We start from the raw sequence: 24,126 nt of genomic DNA on the forward strand, positions 1-24,126 counted from the left end.
GAAGCAACTGCTTCATGCAATGCAGGAAAGGTATAGATGTTTTATAATTTAATTTAATTATAATACAAAGATGAACAAATTCAGAAAAACTACTGAGTAATTCAGTTTGTGTTATTCTACTTAAATCCAGTTATGTAGTTATATAGTCTTTTCAATCTAATGGATATCTAGCAAAAAAACGAATGCATTCCAATTCAGTTTAGTCACTGACAAAGCACTGTTTGTAAAGCTACATCTAGCTGATGAGCTGTGATGCGTCATGACAATTTTGACCTTGAGAAATAGAGATTAACTATAACTTTGAGAAGTCCAATTTTTCTATGCAGAAATGATATAGATTAAACTATTTTTTCAGAACATATAATCAATGTAGCATATTCTAGTCAAGGTTTTAACTTTGACCATTTTTTATGGTTTTTCTTCTATATTTTAACACCAAAAAGCATTTAAAAATATATTTTCGTGTGTCTTTTCACAAATAGGATAATAGCTTTAATAAATTCGAACTGAATCCTAAAAGAAGTCTGAGGAGAACTAAAGTTTAGAGCAGATATGGTCCTCTGAAACAGGCGCTAACTTGTGTGCCTTACAGCTAACGGTTAGCTTGTAGCGATTTTCTCACATTGCTGGAAACTTCATATATTGTCTGATTTTTTTGTCTTTTCATTTACCAGGTACTCAAAACGCTGCCACACAAACATCTTACAGGTTGTGAAATACTTCTTATTTTTACTCAGATGACTATGGGGAAACGCTGGCGCAATGCTAAATTTGGCATCATTAGCGCATAAATGGCATTCCCGGATTGGCTGCTATGCGAACGCTAGCCAATAACGTGTCAATTAGCATGGCAGTTTTTTCCCAATATGTATATTGAGTGTGATATTACCATAACAAGTTTTCAAAGCATTTTGCAGGCTTATAACAAATCATATTTTGTCTTTCAGTGTTCCTTTTTTTTTTAAATGTCGCATGTTTCTCCAATGCTAATGTAACTCAGTGTTGACAGTAAGTCACAAGACAGGCTGCTCTGTCATTTTGATATTACCCCTGTTATTGCGCCACATCCCATCCCCTTCTCTCTCTACTCACTCACTCTCTACTTCCTCTTCTGAGAGGGGAGATGTGGTACCAGCTCTCCATCTAACGGGTTAATTGAGTTTCCTAAATCTGCTGAGATTTACCCTGTCCAGAACTGAAGTAAACTCTGTTTAAGCTGGCATCGAGAAACGATTCACCTGGTTTCTGACGACCTCCATCCAGGTGTCCCAACCTTCTTCCCCCTGTGAATTAGCCAGACTGAGCAGCCTGCAGCCAACTAGTTTCACAGAGCACACCTGTTAACGGTCGCTCGTTCTCTTTTATTACAATTTGCTCTTGTTACTGAACCAGGTAGGTTTTAGTGACTCGGGCGAGTCCCAAGGATGATGTTTTAAATTTGGGCTATCAGGAACCAATAAACATTTTCCACCTCTTCCTCTCCAGAATCGAACATCAGAGCTATTTTACAACCATCAAAGAACTTTAAGGTGACTCATTAATTGAATGTCCACAACATCTTTTAGATTTTCTTTATGCTAAATATTTTATTAGTAAGGCAATTTTGCAAGGGTCAGTACAGCTTAATTCAGTAGCAGAAATAATCAAATAAGAAAAATCAATCATCTAGTCTATCTTTCCCTAATGCTGACACTGCGAACTAAAAAGGGAACCTTTGAGAGAGACGGACAGTTTGGCTTTTCGAACCCCAGACCTGGCCTGATGATGAAGGAGGTGTTGCAGCAGGAGGAGGATGTTGGTCGACGAAGGCAGGGATCTCTGTAGGCCTGATGAGCTTTCTTCTCTTCATGGATGGTGAGGTCACACAGGACTTGGGTGCTGGCAGAAAGGAAGGCATCAGTTCTTCTTCTTTGTCTTTGTTCTTTGTCTTTACCTTGGTCTTCATCTTCGTCTTGGGGTCTGAACCCAGCTGATGAGAGAAGTGCAATTTGAAGCCACATGTTGCGGGGCAGATGGGTTGGTCCCCATGAACAGGACAGTCTTCGGCTCTGTGGCCCCGGCTCTTCTTCAGCTGCAGAGTTCTTTGTCCATCTCAATCTTGACTCGAAGCTGCCTGGAGGATCCAACCAAAGTTTCCTCTTTTGCACCCACCTTTTATAGGGTTTATCCAGCCTCTTGGTTCATTTGCATTGGCTAGCACTGTTGCTGTGCTTATTTCATTGGCTGACTACTTGGACAGATGATCTCATGTCCATCACTGTCTTAGAGACATTGTGTCCTGATGTCTATGCTAATGTCTTAGGTTGCTCAACAACCTGTTTCTAAATAAGTCGTTGACCATCTCTGCTCTCCTGTTAGTTCCTCTTTTTCCCTTAACCTTTCACCTACCATCCACCTCCAACACATCAGTGAAGTTTAATTGCAGCTACACCTTTTACACCATTTCAAGTTCAGAGTAAAAATCACATTTATAACTCCTTTTACTTCTCTGATTTATCATTCATTTTATAATGTTATGATAACCATAATTTATCAGTTACTCTTATTATAATCTTAATGTGGGTTATTACAAATGTTTTCTGTAAAGAAACCAAGAATAATTCATGATTCTTATTATTTAATATCAAAGTTACAGTTACTTGTTTTACTTGTAAGAGTACCCACTAATGCAAGTGTAAGTGTAAGTATTATTACAAGCAAACCAATATTAATATAAGTATTTTACTTTGAATCTTATCCAATTACTCACAATGTTTAGATTTCTTTCTTTAAAACTTTCATGCTTTGAGATAAGTAATAGTCTGAACTGGAAACTTACTTCCTCTTTTTCCAGGAAACCTGCTTTTCCTGTTTCATGACTCTCTCTGTCTTGACTATGATTTCTTATGATTAAATAGAAAAAAGTAGAATTAAAGCAAAGTTTGCAGGAGACAAAACAACACACACAACCAAATTGATTTTATTGACATTTAAGTCTAATGTTGGGTCTAGATTTCACTTGAGTGATTCATTTTAAAAAAAACTTTATTTATTTTTACTGTTAAACTAAAATCTCCAGCATGGGGAAGTGGGATGATCTCGGATTTTCTTGACACCCCTAAATGAAAGAGGAAACTAGCTTGAAAGAAATTAATATTTATCAACCTCTGTTTATAAAGCAGCGGTAATGTAGATTGTTTTAACAAGACTTGGCTACTCATATTGGTGGTGGTGGTGCTGCAGCCAAAAATACATTCACACTGGAAAAAAAATAAAAATTAAATTCTGCTTGATGCTATAACATTGTGTAAAGCCTTTAGTTTTCCAGCTGTCATCCAATATACAATAATGTCCTGTAGAAATACATTACAACAGATTGACTGTAAAATAACTCCGCTGCCAGTAATTTCCTGTTATTTCATCGTAGAATGATTTAATATCAAAAACCATAAAACAGAGGCAAAGAACAGAGTGGTTATTGTTCCCAGGAAGCATCTTGTATCTAATGTTTAATTTACAGCCTAAGCTGGTCTACTTTGTCAACCAGCTGAGCTGATTTATCAGTTTGACTGAAGAGAGTTGAGGCAGCGCTGCAGGCCGGATCTTGTCAACACACTGCAAAAGTCAGCATAAAATCTGAGACAAACAATGGAAAAAGAAACAAAAAATAAATAAATCGCGGTAAAGCGACACCAACTGGTTCATCTGGTTTTAAAACGAATGAGCCGAGGGGGTGAAAGCTACGAGAGAGACGGAGAGCTGCCCAGGATGTGAAGAACCGATCACACCGAGTTAACAGAACGTGCAATGTTTCCTGTCACGCTAATTACAAATGTAATGCCTTTGGCTCGGTTCAAAACAGAGCAGAGAAGACCGTACAGGATCCATTTCCCCCACTCTACACTGAGACTCTGCAGGATGCCCTCAAAATGCTTCCCAGTACCTCCTTGCTCCTTAATGGACGCACATAGGCCCGTTCGTTGCTATAGACTGACTTTTTCAGGCTGTCACAGGGAAAGGTGGGAGCAGCAATTACTAGATCCCCAGTACTGTAAAGGCATACAGCTTCAGAGCGGGAGGCTGCGAATTGTTCCCTCTCTCAATCCCTGATCAGCTCGTGACTAAATGTCCTAGTTGTAAACTCTGAGACAATGAGCAAAGGATGGTACACTCCTATGGCTTCTTCTCCTTAAAGCAGCCAGGCAGAAAATACAAGACGGCTGCATGGAAAAAGAAGGGGGGAAAAAAACAAAAATGATGCAGTGCTTTCTTCTTGCACAGCAGCTTGGAAAAATAAAGAGATGGATGCAGCTTTTCTGAAAATGAATAAAATGCTTTTAGTGGAAAAAACTAAGTAGTAACTATAGTAACTGAAGAGAGAAACTGAACAAGTTAATGGTAATAGAGCTAACTGTGACGAGCTCTCCAACACGTAATATTTACATTCCCATCAGAGATCTGCATCTACTCAGGAATCATAGTAAGTCTGATCCATTATAAGACCTCAAACTATCTGACTGATGGGAAGAAAGAGACAAAGCGAGAACAGTTAGTCGATTCATTTCTAATTCTCAAAAGAAGAACAAGAATTTAACCGTTTAATCCTCTGACAAGGATCAGCTAAATAAGGAAGAGACTCGATCAGAAAGGCTCTGGGCTATATTTGAGCCCTTTCATTGATTTTCTTTGCTGATGCTGCGATTTGAATTGAAACACAGGAGAAATTCTAAGGATTTAAGGTGTAGAATTGCAGCTGTAACTTGCTGATAGATGTGTTGTTCCTTCCTGATCTGACACGATGGCTGTCTGAGGTGATGGAAAGGGAGCAGGAGAGGACATAGGACAGACCGAAAGCCAAAAGCAAATGCCGGATTTGATACCGAACTCTATGTAGTGACTAAAAGGTTTGGTAACCTTAGAAGGCCAGCGTCCGGGAGAAACTTTCCTGCTGATACTCCATGAAACTTGCCCAGCACCCTAAAATAGCTAGACCCAGTGTTAGGTAATCGGACTCGTGCCACTTTGTTGTCGGACATAAAAACAATGGCCAGCTAAATAAACCTCAAAAGAGCTTTAAAATACCAGGTTTTTTGTGAGGAACACCATGCTGAGTCATTCAAACACATTAAATGGAACATAAATTCTGTTCAAACCGACTGGGGGAAAAAATGAGTCGTTTCAAGGGAGTACTTAAACAATTAAATATAAGCTATAACCTGTTTGCATTTGTGCACACACACCTCTCACGATAACAAATTCTGCTGGACAATGAATTGTTCCAGAAATTATTGCTATAGACGATAATATTGCCATTTTGTGACCCTCTATAAAAGACCTAAAAATTTAACACTGGAACTTGCAAACCTTTTAGATATCCTAAATAAATAAATAAAGCAACCAACACAACAATAATTAAAATGAATTATGAAGTCACAAATGTCAATCATTAAGCATAGACAGGAAAGGACAGGAAATATTGACAGTTTGGACTCTTGGGGGGCGGAGGGAGTGCAAACTAACAACTTCTTACTGGGTGTCAAATGTTTACAGCATTTTCAAAGTGCCGGATTTCCAACATCTCTGAACGATTGTTGTCCAAATGAAAATTATCCATCTAATTGTTATGATGCAATTAAGTGACTTATTGAATGTTATATTCATAATGATGCTGAAAAATAAAATCTTTCTTCAGTTTCAGCTTTTTAGACGCCGCCTGAAGGTTTGGGGCATAAACTGACTTTTTTAGTTCGATCAACTAAGCCCAAAGCATGACGCTGCCACCACCATCTTTCACTGCGGACATAGTGTTTCTTTGGGAAGGCTGTCAAATGAAATGTTTTGGTTTACATGCAAAATGTTGGGTGATTTTTATCTATTTTTTAAATAACCCCAGACCCTGATAATCCCACTACTGTATTTCACTGATTATGATGTCAAACACATATTTCAAACATTTTTGAAATGTGTGTTTTTCTAAGCTGACTTTTACAGGAGAAAAAAAACAGACAAACTTAATTTAGCATTCATTCAGTCCTCCCCATGCAAGAAATGCTCCATTTTGTGATAACCCTTCCATTATTTAGGCCCAGTGCTTCTCGCCATGCTTTATTCATTTATTTTGTGATACGCAGTCTTCATGCAGAGACCACAGGGGTAAGCGATGATGAGAATCATGAACTTGAAAAGAAAAGAAAAGAGGTCCTCTTTGATCAACTAATTCAGTGTATAGAATAAAACCTAAAAGAGAGGAAACACAGCTCCTGTAATTAATGGACAGCCTCTCTATGTCTACAATCACCACAGACAGAATAAAGGAAATCGGAGCTTTACAGAGACACTTCATGCAGTGTTCTGAGGGGGATTTGCCAAAGAGCTGACAGTAGAACCACAATGAGCTAAATGCTGTGCGAGATGAAGTTTGAGTGGCCAAGTGCCTCCATTAGCTCCAACAGCAAAAGCGAAGCTTAATCTTCTGTCAGCTTCCCTCCAGCTAGTCTCCCAGGACTCACAGCACTCTCACCCATCCATCACCTCAGCGGGGACCAAAGGGAGTCTCCCCACAGGGCTGAGGATCAAAGCAATTTGCATTCAAACTAAAAGCCATCAAGACCCAACAATCCACAGAGAGACACTTTATTTTATGATATCATCCAAGAGGAAAACAAAACTGCCATGGAGAACCAATTAGAATTTCTGCCGCAAAGAGAATGAAACACAAACAAAGTGAAAACGCTAATTATAATGCGACTTAGGCCAGCAGTGCTCCCTCCATGACAGCATGCAGGTGACAAATTAAAGGGGAACCCTGAGCACATGATTGGAGAAACAACAAGTGCAAATGGATGCATGCAGGTGTGCCGCACGCTGCAATTACATAATTAACTTCCACTCATGCGAAGAAAAATCCAAAACGGGCCAAGTTCGCATCAAGTTAGAGAGTGGAAATGTGACTGAAGCATGAGGGTTGACGAGGGAATTAAAGTTAAAAAGTCAACTGGAATGACTTTACTTTCTAAACCCAACTGTATAATTGAGCTATGATGAAATCTGAAGGAAATACCACAGAAAATAAAGTATAGAATATTAAAAGTGTGTTAAAACCTCGAACTTCTATGTCTTACATTGAGGTCTTATGTGATAGAAAATGAAGTAGCTCATAAATGTAAAGTGATGGAACTACAGAGATCCACAGGTCAGGTTGGAGAATCTCAACCATCCTTACTGTAAAACATGGTAGTAGCAGAGTCATGCCATGGGGATGTTAAATGAAAAATAACCTCTTGATGATAACAAAAGATGTGGCTCCACATCCCAAACCATCAGGGCAAAGCTCCAATGGAATGTTTAGATCAAAGCTCATTCATGTGATCAACTGGCCCAGTCAAAGTCTGGGCCTAAATTCAATTCAAGTCTGTGGTAAGGCTTGAAAATGTCTGTTTGCAGACGTTCTCCTTTCAGCCTGACTGAAGATGAATTATTTTGCAACGCAAAATGAGTAAAGATCTCAGTGTCTATGTGTGCAAAATTAATAAAGACATCCTGCAAAAGATCTGCGACAAAACTTTATTAAATACACTGCAAGTGGTTGTAAGCAAAATGTGAACCAGTTCAAGGGGTGTGAATACTACAGCATGGGGATTATATGAGAGAAGAAAGAGAGACGCTGTTTTGCTAGTTTTTCACAGGTGGGTAAACACACCAGCCACCCGAAATGGTTAGTTAATAAATAACAGGGAAGGATAATAAATGTGGCAGGACTCGACATGAGGCTCTCATTTGGTCGCTCCAGATGAGGCGGTGCCCATCTTGCTGGCAAATTTCAGGTCCAAGTTCTTTTAAGCATTCATCTTTAAGCACTGATGAAACACTTTCCAAATCCTGATGGGAACGGCCTCCTTCCAAGCAAAAAGGCAGGAGGTCTCCTTGAAAGGTTTGACGAAAAGATACGGAAAACATCTTTTTTTTTTTTTTTTTTTTTTTTTATAGTGACCGCATCCCAACCCAACCAGGGGAGATTTGTTCAGATGTGTTGGACAGAACCGTTCATCAAAGAAAATAAAAGTAAGGGAATAACTTGTGTAGGAGAAGTACACAACCCTCCATGAGTGTTTCCAACACGTGAAGAACTAAAGAAGCCCTACATTCGTTTACCACTCATCATCAAACAGCTATTTTTTTTTCCCTATTCCAAAAAGAGCTTTTAGCTGTCCTCAAAGTCCCTCTGCTCACAATTGATCCATCCAACTGTACTGTGTGACATTCCCAACACAAAAGTGCTTTATACGCTTCAAATGAGATTACAAAAAAACAAACAGTTGCTGCACCACAGCATGTGACCATTTGTCACAAGTCAAAGTTAAGTGCTGTGTGTCAGGCTTTCAACAACAAGCTCAGAAATCAAGTTGCCCAATTCTTCATCGCTTCCGACAACAGAGCAGTGGATCGGCAAATCCAGCAGGAAACAACAGATGTCGACTTACAGCTTTTTATGGGACATCGCATGGGAATCGAAACGAGCAAACAGTTTAGGGGTTAGTGACATGAAAATAGATGCAGATGTGTGAAGTTTCCAGCTAGATTTTCAGGAGGAACTCGTTTCAGGGAGAGAGAAAGAGAGAGCACGAAATATGTTGAACAAACATGTCCATCATGATGCTGTTACAGTTTCATAATAGGGAATAGTGCTGTTACCATGACACTGCCTGTATGCTGCTGCTGCCACCACCATGTTGCTTTTTTTTAAAGGGATTGGGACCAAAAACTTTTTACTGAAAAAGAGTTCAGATTTGGGTTGGAAGTTCACCACGACTCTAATCATCCAGGCAGAGATAAAATGAATGGTTTAGATTTAAGCTTTTCCTGTGATGGAATGGCACAGTCAAAGTCCAGACCTAAATCCAATAGAGGCTCTATTTATTTAACGATCCATCAAATCTGACTTAGCTTGACCTTTTTGGGAAAGAAGACTGTGGGGGGAATCAGTTTCCAGATGTTGAAAGCTGGTAGAGACATACCCCAAAACCCTTCCAACTTCAGCCAGAGGGAAAGTCGTCTCTACAAGGAACTGACTTAAGGAGGACAAATAGCACACTCCTTTCTAATTTATCTCTGTAAAATTATTTGAAAACCATACATTGTTTGCATTCCAATTCACATCTCTCCAACAGTTTCAGTCCCACTGAAATACATTGAAGTTTGTGGTTGACAAAATGAGAAAAAGCTGAAGCGGTATGAATACTTTAGCAATTCACTTTGATTTCCCAAATGTGAAGCCTTTGCAATATGAATAATATAAGTCGGAGAATACCTTTATACCACTGCTTATACTTATATCAATATAGGCTGGAATAGCAGCATGACCCTCCAAAGGAGCCAAGTCATAAAAAACAGACACCTGGTTGCTAACTCAATTCACATCCAATTAAATATCAGCCTGGAATCCTGGAGAGGCCGAGCACCGATATAAGAATGCAGACCGGAGCTGCTGCTGTTATTCACAGATCTATTGTATTCACTGTCCCTTCCATTTGACAGTCTATTTGGCAGGCAGCTCTGAACATTTCTCTGTTTACGAATTTGGACCTGTTTTGTTTTCCACAAAATGGCTATTACCATGACAAGCACAAATGTGGATAACTGCAACAGGCTTCTCTGTGCTGCTATGCATTCATTTGTCTGGACCTCTGACTTGTTTGTGCTTTGGTTAAAAAGGAGGGGAGAGCCTGAAACATGCTGTATATCAATTAGGCCATCAAAGACAGTGGGGCATTTATGGTATCGCCCTTTAACCTCAGGGTGAAAGACCGAATTCTTGTGTTTGCATGTCAAAAGACACAGGTCCTACCAACTCATGTAGCAAAAGAAATTAAAGTCTCTTCTCTCCACAAAGATGTCTGCAGACATTAATTATTTAGCTGCTTTGGTATCAAATAAAGAGAAGGATATAAACAAGAAGCGTATTTATACAGTGTCTTAATTTTGCCTCAATATCAGCTCCTGCTTTACTTAAATAGGAAATTTCCAGGATGCTTGAAGGGCACTTTTTGAGACATTTTCTGCACACTTGATTGAACAACTTCAAACGATTTCCACCGCGAATCCCAAGAGACCCAGCTAATCCTGATCTTCTCCACAAGCAAAGGGATCATCTCAATATAAATCAGACAGCGCGTTTGATCAAAGTATTCAATCAGACTTAAACACATGACCCCACAAGAAGCCTCGCCGCCAACAAGGTCAGAATCTCGGTTGTTCTCAAGCTACAAAAAAGGGAGCTGAACGAGGTAAAATATCCCAAAAGGAAAAATTTATTAGACATAATGGAAACCTCCCATCCAGTAAACACGTCCAAACAGCAGCCAGTCTGGCGGGAAATCAACCCATCAGTGCCGATCAAAACAACATCTGATATTTCTTGACCACACTTGACCCTCTTCCCTTTCTTACTTGAAATTGAGGCTCCAGACATGTAAACAAACCGGTAAAACTTTCGACTAAGCCTTAAATGCCCCCTTAAGCATAATGGATCTCAAACACGTACGCACATGTCTCCTCGTGGGCCTGTTTTGTTTTCCAATTAGAGCCTGTCAATACAACCTGAATAATGACACTCCTTCCAATGAGTCTGATGGGCCTATTAGGCATGTGTGGAAATAATCAGAGTCACTTTGTGCAGCATTAATGTCAAGATGATCAATGTCAAAATATCACTTTAGTTATCCATTTATCAGCTATCACCCCTTCAAACATACATAACTGCTCTATAACAAAGCCCTCTTAGAGGGAATTCAACATTAGTCATTAAAATCTTTTAAATGTGAATAAAGTGTATGTAAAACACAGTGTCAGTAAATTGTCAAATTCAAACAGGAGACATTTTATTTAGGTGATAAAATCTGACTAAATATTTTTGAGAAATTTAAGGAAAATGTTATAATTCATTTGCTAAGGCTAATATGTTTAAATAGGTTATATTAAATATGAATATGAAATCTCTGAAAATGTATATTATTTTGTTGGAGCAAGAGTTTAAGTTTGTAGCCAACTAATTTTTAGCTAGCTAGGTGACAGTGCTAATGCTAAACTCACACTGGCTAGCAAGCTAAGCTTCTTAATCCTGAGGGCATTTTTAATATGTTTATATGAGCTGTATGAACTACTATATCAACTAAGGAAAAGTTAAAAACTAAAGATTTGTGGCTGAAAACAATTCTATATTTGAGCAAAGATTTGAGTTTTTATTTATCTAGGTTAGCAACAGAGCTAATGTTAAAGTCAAACTCCCTAGCTAGCTGAGCTTCTTAACTGTAAGGCAGTCGTTGTTAATGAACAGCACATTTTGTTCTGACAACTTCTTAGAAGAGATTTAAAGTTGTTATAATTACAAACTAATTATTAAAGTCAGATGGCCAACCAGAAGAGCACATTTAGCTGAACATTTATTCAAATTTACATTGTTTTAGGGATTTAACTGATTTCTCTAAATGTGTTTAGCAATTATATTTATATAATTTCTATTTTAATTAACATTTCCAGAAATATTAATTAAAATCAATAGAAATGTATAGAATGTGCTGCAACAAATTAACTTTGTTTTATCAGTGTCACTTTCTCCAGAAATGGCATAAATCAGATTGGGAGCCAAATGTCAAATGAATATGAATCATTCTTTTCCTGAAAACAGTGTTGCCACCCACCATGGGGCTGGGTGAAAATTTGCATTTGGATTTGGTATTATAACTACAACCTGTATTTTGGAACAGGTTTTGGGGTTGTTTTTTTTTTTGTTTTTTTGTGGTCCCTAGAGAAAAGAAAATCCATTTGGCAGACAAGAGAAAACTTAAAGGCAAGTGGAAATTATTGTCAGGAAAGTTGGAATGGTTCATCTTCATCTGTAGCTGTGAGTTTATTAAATACTGCATTTTTAAGTATTTCCCACTGTTTATTTATTCTCTCCTATTTTTGTGTGCCATCTTTAAATCCCCTTCACTCATTCCTGGCTCTGCTTCTCACCTCCCTCTATGTGACAGAAGCATCATACAACACCTGAAACATATTCTGTCTTTTGGCCTTTGACAGGTCATCTCAGGATTATTATTGCCCCCCAGTTGACCCCCATTTAAAAACTTCGTGGATGTGCCCCTGCCCTTAAAAACCCCCAACATATCACAAATTAACCATAAAAAGCACAAATTTTCACATCATTTGATCCAATTTTGATTGTTTGCGTTTAACTGCAGAATAGGAGGCAAGAATAACATGTTTCAATTATCATTCCACTGCACTGCATGTCGCCCAGTGGCCATTAAAATGAATTATTGGGAAACTTAAGGATGCCTTGGCCTGCATGACTCGCACATATCGCCATCTGCCTGCTGTCCTGGTTAGTTCATTATTTGGCAGCCCAATAAGTATTCTGCAGCCGTTTTTATTTTGAAGAGAGCTGGTTTCTGAGACAGAGAGAGACAAAAAAACAAAACAAAAAACACTTTCCAATTTTCACGTCACTAGTCTTAAACACCTTGTTGCCAAAACATGCAATCAAATTGAGTCGAACCTCCAAGTGATTAAGAACAATCATCCTTCAGACACGCACACTGAGACGGGAGGTCATGGTGAAACAAGGCAGAAGATTCCCTGCTGGTGTCTGTGGATTACTGCGGCTTACCTTGGACCTGCAGCCACAACAGGAATCCCAACATCCCCGCGAACAGCTCCATGGCTCCTCAACTATCCCGGTTGGTCTCTTCTGATAACCTGAGAGCGGATGGACGGGACTCACTCGAAGCGACAAAGAACACGCATGCAACTTCTGCAAATCCCACTTCGGCCGCAGAGACTGGTCTACCTCTCCCTCACTGGGCTACAGGAGACTTTCGCAAAACTACGTTTTCGGTGCCGCGACTCTCCGTGCCAAAGCATCAATTTCACGTCTGCGACGAATTCCCCCCCGCTGGGTTGGCTCTGGAGAGTTTGCTCTGGATGGGGTCCCCGGAATGAGATCCAAGCTGATACAGAGTTCCAGTTAAGAAAATATCAGGCGACGACAGAAAGCGCTGTTGAGTTTTCCTCACAGGGACTCTTGTAGTTTAACCATCCAGCCTTTGTTGCTCCATCCACCGCTGCGGCTGCTCAACTCTCTCTCTCTCTCTCTCTCTGTTTCTCTCGCTCTCCTCTCTCTCCGCCTTCCTGTATTGTGGATCAGAGGTAAAGTGGGCGGGAGGACCTCGATCGATGCTGCGTTGGGAAGTTTCCAACACTGGGAAGGTAACTCCAAGTATGTGGCCGTTTCTTAAAAAAATAATAATAACTTCCTCCGAAAACTGACAGTGCACCTAACGGATCACGCTTCCCAATTTCAGTTCCGCAAGTTACAAATTCCTCCGGTCTGCAGCAGCTTCAGCAGACTGGGGAGGGAGAGAGCAGCACAGCCGGCCGATGAAGTTGCAGTGACTCTAGAGATCTCTATGCACGCTCTTCCGCACTTCTCTCGGAATATTTTGGGGACATGAAATGCAGCGTTGCTAGTCCAGCTTTGCGCAGCGCCCCGCAGATCTGCCACCACAATGTGTTGCCGACTATCGCTGACGCTTTGTTAGGGATCGGGTGACGTTGGTGCTGGGGAGGAGCCTGAACTGTTCTGCAAAATGTTACAGCAAGCAACGGAACCCTAACTTCAGGGTGCACAAAGAGAAATACTGAATGAATTAAAAGGAAATAATAACATTGTAAGATGAAGGTGAAGATGTTAGCTGTTTTGTTTGGTTTTGGTAAAACACATTTACCACATGTTATTCTGGCACACACCCAGGGCAGCACTTTCTGGGGGCGTCACAATCACCCAAAATGAATTAGATATTGTTTACTTGCATGTCCACTGGGGACTGAGTGTCCCTGTTTTGACTTCAGTGTAAGTAGAGAAAGGATCCATGTAAATTTACCCATTCATGATTTCATGCCTTTTAGTTTTGGTTATTATACACCTATTTTTAGGCTTGAAAAGTCACATAACATTTCATATCGATCACGCATTGATACCTGTCTTGGAAACGTTTTATAACCCCCAACAAACAGTTTAAAATTATTCTGTAATTTTACTACTACACTCTTCCAATTTATGTAGCCGTACTCTATGGTAATGTTAAATGAATCTAATAATATTAACAAGGACACGTTGTGTGTTTTTTGTTTTACTTTCTGGCATATTTTATAAAATTGGCTGCCCTACACAGAGAAAAAAGCTAAATAAATCGAAATAGAATGGAAATCAAAGTTTCTAGATAAAATATACAAGTTAAATATGAGATTTCAGAATTTAAATTCTTTTTATCCGAATAAATTAGTAAGCTAAAGTCTTGTACAATGAGTGAACAATACACATGTAAAACAATATGTATTATGTAAAATGGCAAAGTATGAAATAGAAACGGGGTGATTGTGCAAAAATTGTGTGAGAAAAAGAATATTAATTTTGGGAGGTTTGTGTAAAAAGAAAAATTGAAGTTACAGATATGATAGGATGAACTCAACAGTGTCGGTTTTTGACATGGACATTGTGACTGAAATAATTGGGTGTGAAGCAATCAAAGTTAAAAAAAGGGGGGAATAAGTGCAAAATAATACAATTTTGAGCGGCATGAAATTTCAAAATATTTAGTGTTAATGATTTTTTCTTGTCAGATTAGCACTATATTTGATTGAAAGAGCATTAAATTACACTATGTAATTAATTATTCTCCACTGATTATGGACTGTTTAAATCTTACGTTTAAGATGGGCTTTGGGGGTTAATGAACCAGAATGGGGGCCTCGCCCAGGGCAACATTTATGCAGAAACCACCACTGCTTATGAGGTTAAAATCCCCAAAACATAGAGAACCATGTCTCTTAGTTTATGGTTTAGTTTCTCAGTAAAAAAAAACAAAAAAAAAAACAGAGAAATGCAAATCAAAACCAAAGGTAAAAATTTGCTGTTCAGAAAGTTTAACTTGCAGTTGTGACCAGAGAAAACGCTTGCTTCTCTATTTTACAATTTAGTGACTTTCTCACAGTCTTAAAAAAAAACACAATTCAGATTGAAGGCCATCCTTCTCACTTTTTTGCCCTGTTGAAATCTCACACACAGCTTGTTTACTAATATTTTTTTAAAGCCTCTACACCACCTCAGATTTTGCAAACTTCCCTTTCCGATTCAATAGAACATTCACATGACAGCTCCATGAATCATTACACCATTTACTGCAAATCAATTAAGTAATTGACAAAGTGTACATTTTTGTGTGAGCAGGGACGCACCACAGATCCCCTCAATGGCGCCTGCAGCAACCACAGCCAGAGTTCATGTGAACCACAAGCTGAATAAATAAGTCAGGGGGTTTGGGAGGAGGGGGCTGAGTTATGATCCGACCCGTTACATATTCGAAGCAAAGTAAGAATTTTGTAAATTAAATGCAGAGGAAGAGATGACTGCTCTTATAATAATTTTTCCTTCTAGAAAAATTAGTCATTATGAGCGTGTGTGCATGGGTGGAGATATATTTTACCTCTTGAGCCATCTGACTAAATGTATGTCACCCACATTTCCTTATTTTCCTCATATTCCTACTCAGGCATTTCATCCTTTTCTCCTGACGCATCCGGACAGGATCAAGACGGTAAAGTTGGGAGGTAAATGAATGGTGGGATGAATGTGATAACACTTCCCTCTTGTGGACAGTGGTTCTTCTGATAATTACAGATGGTCAGGGTTAATATTCTTAATGTTCAAGATAGTTCTAAAAACATTCAGAAGACTTGAACTGTTTCACATTATTTTACGTCACAGCCACAAACCTTTTATATGACAGACTTAGTAATTACACATTTTATTTACAACTGCCTTTCGAGACTTTGAAGATTGTGTTACCTCAACAACATTGTGAAGAAAGGATTAAAAAGTGCTGCAAACAGTACATCATATGATCATTTATGTTATTTAAATGATGCAGGAACAGAACCAGAGGTGAAGGAGGAATGGATGAAGTCAGTAAAGAGAGGCAAGACTGAGAGAAAACAAAAGTTTGTAGGCAGAGGGACCAAATGTAGAGGTGAAGGTTTAGATTTATAGGCTGAGGATATTTCACTGATGGATGGCAGACTGAAGCTAAGCAGTGAGCAGTATTTGTAACCAGTTGTGTTGGAAGGATAAGACAGTTGCAGGTGAATCTTTTACATTTTTGAGGAAAACAAAAGTTCATAAATTTATTGTGGAGGGTAGTGGAATTCACGAGGAGAAAGGTGTCAGAGGGCTAGAGAGCATTACTGAATGTAGAAAACAAGGTGTGTGAATTTTCATTAGATTGAATCAGGGAGGCATAATAAACAGGTCTTGCACTGGAAGTAGTGTTTTTGTATCTCGACAGGTGACTGTGATACATGTCCTAGTGAATAGTAAGTCCAGTTTCCCTCGTGAGCTACTCCAGACGGCGGGCCTCAGATTTGAGTGGATGTACTTCTGGAGTGTACAATGGACAACAGGTTTTTGGAGGGTCCAATATGTCCAGAAGGCTTTGCAGTCTTTTATTGTAATGAGATACCTGTCCATCACAGATGGTTACGTTTTCTCTGAGGGGAAGGATGATAATAGCAGAAGAAAGAGTTGGGAGATCAATGTTCTTAAGGGTTCTAAATGTGATGGGACATTTTCGAAGAGTGGTAAGTTAGCCTTGAAAGAAACAAGCTTATGATCAGACAGCATAAGAACAAAGGTATTACACCAGCACAAGAAACTAGATCTAGGATATGCACTTTTGAGTGTGTATAGGAGTCAACATATTGCTTCAAACCATGGCTGTCCAAGCCAGAAGTGAAGTCCTATGTGAGAGAGTTGACGGTATTGTCCATGTGAATATTAAAGTCACCAAGTAAAATGACAGGGAGCATAAGGTGGCAATATGGTCTGAAAATTCATTTAAAAACTCAAGTTTGGGTGGCTGGCAGCTAAAATACAGAGAATAGTACCATAAACCTTCAGTGCAATGGATTCAAATGTCTAGTGAGGAGAGTCATGGAGAGAGGACACTTTCTACTTCTTCTTGTTGTAAAGTATCACAAGGTCACCTTCATGTCCGGAGATGCGAGCTTGGCAAATGTACACAAACCCAGGTGGAGTACTGAGGTTGAGCTCCTCAATCTCAGCAGGTTGCTGTTAAGTCCTAGTCAAGCAGAGGAAATCTAATTTATAGTTGTTCAGAAGACCATAAGTGGACCCTTGTTGGAGAGAGAGTGCATGCTAAGCAGATCCAGAAAGGCTACACTCAGTGGATCCATTATTAGTCTGCCTGGAAAGGCTAGCTAGCATGGTGCGGTCAACAGTCCAGTCAGCCTTCCGCCTGACTTTCTGGAGGGGTGATGACTGGAAGTCCACAAGTATGGAATATTGTTTGCGCTGTAGATGTTATGTCTCTTGGGTTGTCTCTATATCTGCTCAGCCTTGGTGGATTTGCAGTTGTGCCATCTTCTTTACATGACTGATTAAATTGTGTTCTGTGAGATGTTGAAATATTGAGAAGTTGTTTATAACCTAAACCTTTAAACATCCACATAATTTCTTTTCCAACATGTCTGTTAAGCACATTAACTTTCACAGTCCTAGTTTACCAATGTTTTCTAATCAATATTACTCAGTTAATGCTGTGAAATTTCTGATTGTAAATGTACAAAATTTCAAGAGGTATACATACTTTTGCAAGGTGGTGTACATATTTAGATAATCAATCCTAAAAATCTAATATTTTTCCACAAACAAAACCACATACTAACTTGATGAAAAATTGGAAAAGTAACCTTGTCTTACAGAAGAAGAATGAGTAAGGTAGTCTGAAAAACAGACAGAAAAAAACAGCGTGAAAAGCTGTACCCCACAGGTGAGTAATATGGCACACCTGCAATCCAGCTGAATGTATTTTGAACAAACGTTTGCACAAGAAGCGCATAGATAAACGCAAGACTTGACATTCTGTTTTGGCAAATGCAAAGTGTTGAGGAGAAAATTTTCCGAAAGCTTCTCCCAAAGAAATGGTTTAAACAAATGTAAACACGTCAACAGAATGCTGTTCGCAGCCAAAATGTATTACTGTCTATTGACAAGGCGCAAACAGGAAATGGAAATCCATGGATGTCACACAAGATAGCAAGACTGTTTCCTACAGCTTGGAATAAAATATACAGTATAAATTAATACCATCAATTTCCTTTGGCTGCATTTTATCATTTGGAAGATAATAATTTTATGTTGCAGACCTTGAAAGGTCAGAGCTACAGCAACGCTGAGAGATAGGGAACAGTAAATCGAAAAGACATGGAGAATTTGAATGTGAAGAGGAAGGGAGGATAGAATCCTCTCCTCCAAGGTCAACTTCCTCAAGTGTGCCCCCGAGCGAAGCCCTCCATGAGGGCCAGGTGCTCCGGGATACAACTTGAGAGCGTGTAGCTGCATGAGTCAAATATCCACTGAGAAAGAAGGAAAAAACCAGCTTCCATGCTTGACCAAACTTCTCGTGAAAGATAATAGGTTAAGAAACTTTGGATGTGCCCCTTGCCTTTTGTGCTTTAACTCTGACGCCCCCTTCATCGAGTGGACGAGGTGATTGATTTACAGGCAGGCTGATGAAATTTGATACACAGACTCTGAACTACTGACAGTGCCAGAGCTCAAGGCTCAGACCTGTGCTGCGGTGGATCTGAAGGAGCCTTTCTGCATAACAATGTCCGTCTGGAGATGGACAAGGAAAGATAACAGGCTTAACGGTAACAAATAAAATATTGTTTTTTTATTTTTTATTGGGCCAGATGATTATTTCATTTGAAACAAGCAAAAAACCCAACTGCAATTAAACGTTTTTTATTTCTTATTTTTTACAGTAAGAATAAAGGTGTACCATTTCAAATAAACAATTACTAATATCACAGAATCCTGAGAAAATTTATGGGAGAAATCTCAAGGGTAAAATCTGGCTTATCCTTAAAAGTGTAACATGTTGTTGGTTTGTATTATTCCATTTGTCTTCTGTTCTTTTTGCACTATTCTGTCTGATAGGTACAGTTTGTTGAACTGTAGGTTCTCTAACTGGAGTAACAATATCTAGCATAGCTACCCTACACCTTTAGCAATACCATACATACCAACATATTACAAACACCCCAGAGTTACCAGTATCAGATAGTTTTCATCTGCAGTCTCTCAAGCTGCTAGGAAACAGACACCAGGACGTTAAATCTCAGGAAAAATGGTTCTTCCAAATGACCAATGATGCAGAGCATACCAACAAATTAGCTACAAAGTGGCTAAAAGACAACACAGTTGTTGTTCTGGAGTATTTATCACAATGTCTTGATCTCAGTCTAACAGAAAATATGTGGAAAGGCAGACGGTAGCAATAAAATGTTGCCTGTCTTTTTATGCATCGTGTAAATACTTATTACAGAAAATATTTTTTTGCGAATGTTCAATCATAGCTTACTCAGTAAGATAATGACTGTGGAAAAACTGAGAATGACTTAAGCTGAAAGGAGGCTAATTAAAGACAAAGGAGATGTCAGATAATATCAAAATGCTAATTTTTTTCTTACAAACATATTAATGTCAAAGCCTCCACCAGTTTGAAAAGAGTTCAATGTCAAGATGATTCAAGTTAGAACAAACACAGTGTCAGAAAAGTGTTGACGTTATTGTGGAAACAATATAATGAGACAATAAGCCTGATAATCAAGAAAAAATGACATTTATCTCATAGAAAAGTAGCAATATTAGTGGTAATTTAATCATTATTTTACCAGGTAAGTTGGTTTGAAGAAATACTTAGTTTCATCAAAGACCTGTTCAGGAAGCATCAGGAAGAAAACAGATTAACAGAAAACAAAAATCATACAACCATTATCATACTGACTAAATGTACACATGATAAGTCAACTACTTTTAGAAGCAGGTACGTCGATCACATACTGCAGATTTTTCCTGAGTCGATAAAAGTGGATATTGAACTTGAGGTTGTGAGCTTTAATGTTCTTTGCAGGTTGCTCCACTTATTGGGTGCAGCGAAATTAAATGAGGATTGACTGTTAATCATGTACAGACAGTTGGGACGATCATACTGATGAAGTTATTAGAGCGTAGAATGCAAGTGTTGTTGGAAATATTGATGAGTGAGAGAAGGTGTGAAGGAGTTTCATAAATTATAGTTTTGTAGATGAATTTGTACTAATTCATTATTATTACAAAATGAATTGCAGAGTAGTGCATGACATCTGGGCTACGAAGTAGAGTTTTAGCTGCAGATATAAAACAGTCAAGGATTTGGAGGATTGTCATTTTGATCAGACTGGGCTTTGAAGAATGACGCTGCAGAGCTGCTTCCGGTTCTCAAGACACTGAAGTTATTAAGGAAATGATAAACGAGAGACGATTCTGACGTGTTTCAGAGTAAGTTCTGTCACTAAGGAAGCATCAGGAGTAAATGTGAAGGCATTGGTTTTTATAAATTAAATGACTCAGATGCAGGTTTGACGGCACAAAAGGAGGCCTGAAAAGAAGACAATAGAATGGCCAGCAGGAGACCTGACCTGAATCACACTGAAAGCCTTTAAACGAGCCGTTGGATCATTACAGAACCAGCAGCACTGCAGCTTTACAATACAGCTGTACGTTGAAAGGACGACAAAAACTGCCAGCATTCTGGTAAATGAAATCTAAATGTTAAATGGAATCTTACAGCTTTTTCCTGCAAAAAGGCGTGCAGAGGTTCCCTCAGCACATTCTAGGTCTGCTCTGTAATCCTTTCTTTGTGGGATTATGAGTGGAAAACCCTTTAAAGATCAGCAGAACGCATCCTGATCAGATGAGTGAATTTCCTAAAACAAGTCGTTAAAGGTCGGCGTCCTGCAAGTTAACGGTGTGTCTTTGTTCCAACACACCTGATTTAAATGGTAAATTACCTCCTCAACATGTCTTAATGTTCTCCAGAGGCCAGGTAATAAACCAGTCATTTGATTCAGGTGTGCTGACCCGGGGTGACATATGCAACGTGTTGGACAGTGGCCCTGGAGGCCCAACTGCCACTGCCCTGAGTTGACTCTTATTGATGCTGAGGAGCAGCAGCTGTTCTCAAAGCTGTCCCCAGAAAACCAACAAAAGTAGCCCACATTTACTGCTTGTTTCAGGTATAATCAATCTACGACAGTGAGAGGACATAGATTTAACAAAAAACAAAGCCTTTCAGCTCCTTCCATCCCACAAAGTACCAAGAGACGCTACAGGATGAACTAACATGTAAGTATTCGAACCGAATGCATCAATTTAACACCAGGAAACCAGAGAAAGAAAGCTCTGCTGGACCTCTGCTAACTGAGTCCTCTCAGCGCTTAATAATGTGCAATTATACTTTAATAAAGAAATTATGGATCATTTTAAAACAGCATCTTGATTCAGAGGGGTCGATAATTATCTTAGTAATCACTTAGGCAATCTAAGATCTTCGAATTTGGTTCAGACAGGGACACAGATTAATACAAATACTTTGTAGAGATAAGGACTGGAAGAAAAGTAATAAATTCTGCAGCTCCCGGAAATCTGTGCATCTCATTATTGGACTCAATGCTAGAGTCACATCCCCACAACCCGGGGAATTAGCTTAAAAATGCAAAAATAACAAGTCGTCTGTCTCTATATTAATCACACAGCACACTTCAGATCCTTGGCGACCCATTCAACCTGCCAAAAAGACACAAACCAGCTCAGCAAGGAAAACCCTCACAGTGCTGCACTGCATGAGGCAGCTAATCTGATTTACAGTGAACACACTCAGATAAAGGTCCCAGATTAAGAAGGGCAGCTTCTCCATACACTGCTTTTTCAACAGTGAACTTTCTTTCTCTTCAGATACAAGTCAAAGAAGCAAAATTGGCTCTCTGGGTTTTTCTGACATGCATCCCAATTCGAAAACAGTTAATCCTCGAGCATTAAGGTCTCAGTGGGTCCTGAGAAAGGCTCATAAAATGTAGAAATGCAAGTTTTCCCAACAGCTTTGACGGATGATCGCTCCGTGTTAGACAAATCATACAGACAGAACCTCTGGAACTAAAGACGAAAACTTTAAACAAGATCATTTATGAGGTAAATGCATAATTTGTCTGACCTTTGCCCTCTGCCTAGAATTTGTGCTCTGCAAGGCGACTATGCAAATTTAACCACCAGTTCAGCAATCGCCCTTGTGAAATATGCAATGCATAATTTGTTGAGTTTAATGACCATATTTGGTGACATTTCCTAAACTGTCCCGTCCAGGATAAATAATTCCGCAATAAAGTGAAATGAATCGGAAATAAGTTTAACCTTTAATAGGATTCTGGGTGTTTGTATGCAGCTGTACTTTCTGCCTGATCGGAGACTAAAACCTCTAAACAACCAAAGCCAAGACTATTTAACATTTTTATGAGACATCTCTGGTCTCTGACGCTAATGCTCTGGGAGCAGTGGACTGTCTTCAATGCCTACACTCTTGAGGGCATTTGTTTTGCAATAAAATCCCTTCTCTTGGCTTGGTTGGACTTCAGTGAAACCATTCAGGGATTTATCGGGGAGAAGTTCATGCAAATCAGCGTTGCTTAGTCAAGTTACTTGTCATTTAGCTTTTTATGGAGTCCAACGTGGCTGCAGTGTGCGATAAAACTCTGGAAATAAATAAAAATATCCAATCACAGTAACCCAGATGGGAACTTCTTCTTATACAAGCACAAAGAGATGTGTGCAAGTACTTAAACGAAGGTTCTCTGGTCAGCTATGACCAAAACTTAAAACAATATTCGTGTAGGAAACCTAACATTGCACATCATTGCAAACATAATCCCAATGGTGCAATGTGCAGCATTATTCTGTTGGAATGTTCTGTAATAGAAACAGAAGCTGTTACAATGAATTGTGTGAAACAAAGGACTTGTGAATCCTGTGAAGAGACCAGTTGAAGAAGGACGTGAGTGATGGTTCATATTCCAGCAGGTCAAGATAACTGAACGTACAGTCAGATAGGTGCATTTTCGGTGTCAGAAAATGTCTTGAACTAAATCCAGTTAAACATCTGTAGCCAAATCTGAAAAATGGCAGTTAGACATGACAGAAAATTCAGTTTCAGGAAGAAAAAAAAACAAATGGAGACAATGAAAAACTGTTCTAATTGTTATCTTTGAAAAATCTGTTTCTCAAAAGGTTCAATATGTATGTACGCACATCACACTTTGATTTTTATTCATAAAAGCATTGCATTTTGTGGACCTTTTTCCTTTCATTTCGTTGCTGTACACTATTCTTGTCTTGGTCTATCACACAATAAAAAACACTGAGGTTTACAGCTGTAAACAAAAGAGAAAAAAGTTCATACACTCTCCTGTTGAAAGGCTCTGCAAACAGATCTGACAGCTTACACACATGTAAATGCTAAATCATCAAAATATGTGTATTTAGTTGTTTTTCCTGTCCTTTAGTGTTTGAATCTTGATCTTTTCCAGTCACACAAACACACAAACACACACGCACACATAGTGATGTGAATTTACGTCAGCCCACGTTATTGGGTAGATAAGGACAATTTCAAATAATTGGTCTCTTTAGGAAGCCTTTTAAAAAATGCCACCAGCTCCTACAAAGAGCAAACCAATCTCAGGGAATGTAGGCAGTTACATTGTTTCTGCTCGCGTTTACTACAAAAGCAAGCAGCCTGCAAATGTCAAAACAATATATTCCACTATATATGCAAAATAAGGACAGGATTATGGTATTTTCATCTTGACGGAGAGGTAATAATTTTGCTTTTGTCATTCTAAATATTACATAAGCTAAAGAAATGCGAATGCAATGTATTTCTTGTGAACTAGACTCTCCCCTTACATATTGTTTTTGATTTCCAACATCAAAAGCTGCACGAATCCTTTCCTCCGCGGGTTCACCGTCTCGGCTCTCTTGCTGAAACTGTGCAGAAGTGTGTGGTTGCATTACCTCTGCGAATGTGGATCCAGCAGCTACATCTCAGCACAAAAAAAAAAAAAAAGGAAAAAAGTCACTTTTGCAGCGGCAGCAGGATAAAATCTCAACTCTGGGGATAATGAGATGGATCACATGCA

General features: G+C 39.0%; 1 protein-coding gene across 16 annotated transcripts in view; it reads right to left on the reverse strand.

The window, feature by feature from the left end:
* The window catches only part of nectin1b (nectin cell adhesion molecule 1b), a 221,573-nt gene extending 207,901 nt beyond the window's left edge, over positions 1–13,672 (reverse strand). For 4 of the 16 annotated variants that reach the window (XM_044120477.1, XM_044120476.1, XM_044120475.1 and 1 more), the window contains exon 1: positions 12,647–13,669. In XM_044120477.1, coding sequence (XP_043976412.1) covers positions 12,647–12,698 — 52 coding nt within the window. In that variant the 5' untranslated portion in view covers positions 12,699–13,669. Of the gene's footprint in view, positions 1–12,646 lie in introns of all 16 variants that reach the window. The other 12 variants (XM_044120482.1, XM_044120483.1, XM_044120480.1 and 9 more) reach the window with 5 other exon arrangements.
* Positions 13,673–24,126: the final 10,454 nt, after the last annotated feature.

This window comes from Gambusia affinis, linkage group LG06 (genome assembly GCF_019740435.1).
Source record: "Gambusia affinis linkage group LG06, SWU_Gaff_1.0, whole genome shotgun sequence".
NCBI lineage: Eukaryota > Metazoa > Chordata > Actinopteri > Cyprinodontiformes > Poeciliidae > Gambusia > Gambusia affinis.